Source organism: Asparagus officinalis, chromosome 10 (assembly GCF_001876935.1).
Source record: "Asparagus officinalis chromosome 10, Aspof.V1, whole genome shotgun sequence".
In the NCBI taxonomy this organism is placed as follows: domain Eukaryota; kingdom Viridiplantae; phylum Streptophyta; class Magnoliopsida; order Asparagales; family Asparagaceae; genus Asparagus; species Asparagus officinalis.
In genome coordinates, this window is record NC_033803.1 from 43,340,853 (window position 1) to 43,346,483 (window position 5,631).

General features: G+C 36.8%; 2 protein-coding genes and 1 long non-coding RNA gene across 9 annotated transcripts in view; 1 reads left to right on the plus strand and 2 right to left on the minus strand.

Moving 5' to 3' along the window:
* LOC109825868 lies at positions 246-2,250 on the plus strand. Its single transcript, XR_002243116.1, has 2 exons — positions 246-869; positions 1,695-2,250. It is a non-coding gene; the product is annotated as an uncharacterized LOC109825868 (long non-coding RNA).
* The window catches only part of LOC109824966 (pentatricopeptide repeat-containing protein At1g12300, mitochondrial-like), an 11,086-nt gene continuing 8,495 nt past the window's right edge, over positions 3,041-5,631 (minus strand). For 5 of the 7 annotated variants that reach the window (XM_020391614.1, XM_020391609.1, XM_020391610.1 and 2 more), the window contains 3 exons: positions 3,689-5,631; positions 3,495-3,594; positions 3,041-3,411 (listed from right to left, as the gene is read on the minus strand). The exon at positions 3,689-5,631 is cut by the window's right edge and continues 197 nt beyond it. The gene's annotated coding sequence lies outside the window, so the exon portion shown is untranslated. The remainder of the gene's footprint in view (positions 3,412-3,494; positions 3,595-3,688) is intronic. The other 2 variants (XM_020391611.1, XM_020391612.1) reach the window with 2 other exon arrangements.
* Positions 3,300-5,631, minus strand: part of LOC109826681 (protein FAR1-RELATED SEQUENCE 5-like) — a 2,765-nt gene continuing 433 nt past the window's right edge. Inside the window, exons 1-6 of the mRNA XM_020393702.1 lie at positions 5,597-5,631; positions 5,393-5,512; positions 5,107-5,324; positions 3,872-4,908; positions 3,495-3,594; positions 3,300-3,411 (exon numbers count right to left, since the gene is read on the minus strand). The exon at positions 5,597-5,631 is cut by the window's right edge and continues 433 nt beyond it. Of these exons, the coding sequence (XP_020249291.1) occupies positions 3,300-3,411; positions 3,495-3,594; positions 3,872-4,908; positions 5,107-5,324; positions 5,393-5,512; positions 5,597-5,631 (1,622 nt within the window). The remainder of the gene's footprint in view (positions 3,412-3,494; positions 3,595-3,871; positions 4,909-5,106; positions 5,325-5,392; positions 5,513-5,596) is intronic.

Here is a 5,631-nt window from a genome sequence, read left to right on the forward strand (position 1 = left end):
TTAAAATTTGGTGCGATAAACTTTTTTGCTATCACTTAAATTGACACGGGAACCGAGTCACAGAAACCAGGCGGAACGAACCACTTAAATATGACAAGCAGGTTTGCTATACTAAATTAATAATACTATAATAGTAAGTATTATATATATATATAATATATATTATTGTATTAGGTATATATGTATATATATATATACATATACAGCGCGTTTCTCATGCGCACTGATGCGTACGCATCTAGCTGTTCTCGTCGAAAGCAAGGTCTTTTTAAAAAAAACATCCGACAATTGATGAAACGCATCTCGAGCTCGTGACCTCGAAAGCAAGGGGTTTTTTTGAAAAAAAGCAACGACAAAATCCCCAAAATCCTTATCCCTCGTGACCACTCTCTCTTCATCAGCTAAAATTCTTATCCCCAAAATCACAGAGAATTGAATCTCCTCCATCAAAAAGCCGACTTCCCCCATTTCTCCTCCTCCGTCAAGCCATCGACTTCCCCAACTCCGCCCACCGCGAAAGCAGCATCACCGCCGATCGCGGCCAATCTTCCTACGAGCTCGAGCGCTCTCTCGAGATCCCCATTTCTCCTCCTCTATCAAACCACCGCCTTCCCCTAACTCAAGTAAGGATCACGCCCATTCCAAGCTTGTTACAGGTTTTGATTAGGATTTTTTTGATTTTTTTATTACAGGTGTTTTAGCGACCTCTCCCCCAACTCCGGGTCCAAGTCACCGCCGATCGACTTCCTCTATCAAGCCAGCAAGCCACCGACCTCTCCCCCAACTCCGACTCTTAACTATTTGATGACGCTTTCAGCTATTTAGCTAGCGAGGTCGAGGAGCCGAAGCGGACGAGCTCGTGGTCGAAGGTACAGAGCTTTGATCTTTTGATCTCTGTGGTTTTTGTCGGTATTTTTTTAGGAATTATAGATTGACTACAAGAACTAGGGATTTGATGCTTGAAATGGAATTTTAATCTTGGAGAAATCCGACTTGTTCTGTTTTTGTCGTTCTTCAATTTCAGCTGTTGAGCTTCCCCCTGGAAAAACATGGTATCAGCCGAATTTGGTTGAAAGTAGCAGTGAGATTCAAGCTTAGGAAATCTCTTTTTTCAGCTAAGATCTAACTTTGCCAATCAAGTACTTTTGGGTGCTCGCTGCGTTAGATATCTGCATGATATTGTCGTTGGATTTGTTATATATTGTGTATGCAATCCGTGTACTTAATAGTTGAGCTTATAGTTTATGCTATATTGCTATGAGGTTTGTAGGCTCCGATTGTTCGGTTTGTAAGACTGACGCTATTGGATAATCACAATTGCTCGAGTTTTCAAGCTCAAGATTTCATTTCAGTCACTGACTCTGGTAAGATCAGAAGCTTTTTGAGTCAGAGAAATTGCCTTAGATTGGACTGGGTTGCCTCCTCCTTTACACCATTTAGGCAATAACTGTTGTACTGTATATTGTCAACACGAAATAAGGATAGAAAAACAGGTCTGCATTTGGATAAGTATACAAAATTACTTTGAAAATAAATATGTAAAAATTAAAGGAAACAAGATCTAACTATTAAGAACGGATCATGTATTGTAGTGGTGAAAATTACTTTTTTTAACTTTGTTTGCTAACTGATCATATGTAAAAATAAGTATGTTTTGTTTATTTTGTTTACCCTCCAATTTGGGGTATTTTCAGGTTATCCATGGCTAGAAAAAGTTTTTATGTTGTGAAGAGAGGTCGACGATGTGGTATTTTTTATAATTGGGAGGAATGTAAATCTTAGGTAGATAAGTTCCCAAATGCATCCTACAAAGGGTATGCAACGTACGAAGAGGCCTTGATTGAATGAGAGAAGCACACACTCGCTCGTGATCCAGCATCCAGCTCGAGGTATGTCCAAACATCTGAGTATGCTCAAGAAGAAAGATATCCAGTGAGGCATAATCTGGATGAGGACAAGGAAAAACTTAGGGAAACTTCTATTTTCTCTATCTATGCTTTTGTATTAGGTTCATTGTTTACAATATTAGTGTTTCTAGTATGTATCGTTGCGGTATTTGTTGGTTTCTCCATTGCAAAAAACATGTGATGTAATTTGTGGCTGAGCTTGTATTGGTTGGATAAACTAAGCTGAGGATAAACTAACTCCCAGAATTTATCAGAACCTGTGTCAACACATATTGTATTACCATGCTTTTGTAATTACAGTAATCCACTAGTTTATGTGCTAATAAAAAAACTTTGGAATTAATCCTAGCATATTTATGCTCTATATGAAAATACATAGTGTACATTAGCACAGATGCATGCCTGGAAACTGAAACTATGTATGCAAAAAATTATGACGCAAGTCATTTATCTGAGATAAGACTGATTATGCATATGATCTAAGTTTGATGGGTGATTTGATTTCTTATCCCCCCCACCCCAGATAGGATGATCTAAGTTTGATGGATGATCTAAGTTTGAACTTAAGTGATGTGCTTCAGGTGCTGAAACATGAGATTAATATCTTAAGCAGCACTGCTCAGTCCTGTGGACGGCAGCTCCAGGCCTCAATCTTTAGTAGGAAAACTTTTAGTACTACTTTTTTTGATCTCTCGACGCTTTTGTAATTACAGTAATCCACTAGTGTAGATTGCACAAGTTTTCCTTAACAAAATAGCAGTCTTCACCATGAATCTTACTCAAGTCCTATGCTCGAAAATGACACAGCAAAGATCTAATACTTTGAAATGTTGTTGACGTCAAGTAGGCAATTGAAATGAGTACATCATTATCTATGAATGAGTATATCATTATCTATGAACAAAACCCATATCATATCTGCGAAAGAAAAATTCATGCTTACCTTATTATCTAAGCACTCAGTTTCAGCACAAGGAGTTTAATCATGAATAATACAACCACATTGCTCAAGTGTAATTAATACAACCACATTTTCTAGAAAGAAGAACGCATATCCATCAGTGTAATGAATAATACAACCACATTGCTCAAGTTATAATAATATCTCCCTAGAAAAATAAAACCACATTGCTTGAGCAGAGCAGACAGTTTCAGCACAAGGAGTTTAAGCTTGAACAAACCTGAGTACATAGTCGCTCGCTTGAGCAGAGTAGACAGTTTCAGCACAAGGAGTTTAATCATGAATAATACAACCACATTGCTCAAGTGTAATTAATACAACCACATTGCTCAAGTGTAATTAATACAACCACATTCTCTAGAAAAAAGAACGCATATCCATCAGTGTAATGAATAATACAACCACATTTCTCAAGTTATAATAATATCTCCCTAGAAAAATACAACCAATATCCATTTAAGATCGGCATCCATCCAAAAATAGCCAAGCAGTGAACCACTTGCAAACATCATCATCTCTTGTGGAACAGTGTAGTGTCCAAGCCTGCATGTTTCCAACAAATAAAATAGAATGGTATAAATTCCTGAAAATCATACTTGCATTAATAAGAACAAGGCTATACTAACCATACAAATTTGTCACCGTCTTCATAGGAGCACATCATCCCCATATTCACTTGATGACCCATTACCCTCTTGCCAATTTGTATCACCGCATGTAGAAGACCTACATTATAATAAAAATATATATATATACATCAAGGGGTATAATAGAAGGTGAATAATAAGACAACATAAATAATAAAAGAATTATTACTTACGGATTTGTGAGTGCCGGACAATTTCGCTTATCATGTGATTGGCCTACTTTACCACACCCGTGGCAACGTCTATCTTTTTTATTTTTTGCTCTAGCCATTGCTTTCTCTTTTCCTCCCTTCAATCTTTTGCCGCACCCCTTTGCTCGCACTTGATCAGGTTCATTGAAACTATTTGAAAAGTACAAGAATCCTGCACACTAGTACCATCATCCATTAAATTACTACTCATTTGATTATTTTTCTCGGTGAAGCTCTTTGCAACCGTGCAGCCACTAACCATGTGGCTACTAAGAAATTGATTGATTTGCTCATTAATGATACGCACTCCATCAGTAAACATCTTCCTCGTTTCTTCATATAGAAGGGACTTGTCAACTAATTCCAAAGATGCTTGGATAAATTGACTCCACGTTAAAAGATAAGAATTGTCAGGGCTTATCTGCATACCTTTATCATCAACCAATGTCCCCGATTTTGCAGACTTAGCCCACCTCTTTAAGATGTATTTATCGGGTAATATTTCAGCATCAATTTTCATCAAATATGATATAATGTGCGTACATGGAATTCCAGCGCTTTCGGACTTTTTACAACTACAAGAAACCAAATCCAAGTCCTTGTCGTAAACAATTTCGCGGACTTTACTTTTTGCGAGCTTCTTTCTTTGAATTTGATACACACTCTGATTGTCAGTTGCCCTAACAAACTGTAACTTGTAGTTAAAGCTGTCACACACTTCAGCCTCAAACTTGTAATAGATCTCATTCGTGTAAATATCAACCATTTGCTCCAAAAAGTCATGATTTATTCTAAGTTTAGGTTTCTCAATTACATCTTTGTGATCGGCCATTAACTCCTCATGTCGTTGGCGCACTAATCCCCTGCCAAACTGTATCATAAAATCAACCAATGAATTATTCTTTGAAACAAATTTCTTAAAGAATGCATGTACACTTTCTGCTCGTTGACTACTTGACATGTCTGCTGAGAAAATGTGATTAACATATGCAGGAATCCATCTTGACCGAAGTTCATATTGGTCTTGCAACCACTTGTTTCCTTCTAACCCACTTTTCTTAATCAGACTTTCCCATTGTAAATCAAAATCTTCAGGAGTCTCTGATTTCCAAATGCAAGCCGAGAACTCACTTTTATAAATACTATACTTCACTGCATCAATTTTCTCAGAAAACTTTATTAATATATGCCAACTACAATACCTGTCAAAAGAATTAAATAAAGTGTTAAAAAGAAAGACTATGTATATAAATATTTTTAATAATATATACAAACTATAATACCTGTGAAAAATATTTGGAAGAACAAGAGGGAATACCTTAGTCATCGCTGGGTCTTGATCGGTAATAATCATCTTCGGGGCACCACCAGACATACTTTCCAAAAATTAATTAAATAACCATACAAAATCATCAACGCTCTCATGATTCAAAAATCCACAAGCAAAAACAATTGTTTGACCATGATTGTTAACCCCCATCATTGGTGCAAATATAAGGCCATAGCGATTAATGTTATAAGTAGTATCAAAGATTACAACATCACCGAAAAATTTGTAAGCCCGCCTTGATCTTGCATCGGACCAAAAACAACGAGTAATCTTTTGTTTCTCATCGGCCTTAATTTGAAAAGTAAATAAGGGATTCTTTCATTGTTCCAATTTTAAATATTCATAAAACATTTCACCATCATGCCCCCCTTCAAATCAGCATGGATATCCCTTTCATGATTATACAAATCTCTTTGAGTGCACCCAATATTTTCTATACCTCCAGATTGTACTCCAAGAAAACTGAATTGTTGATGCTGAGGTATATTCACCATGGATAACTGTTTAGTTAGAGACTTTGTTGTGGCTGAAACGTTACGCTAGGACCTTAAAAGATGAACCTTTGATGGTGTTGATAGTGTGTGGCTGTGCTCCT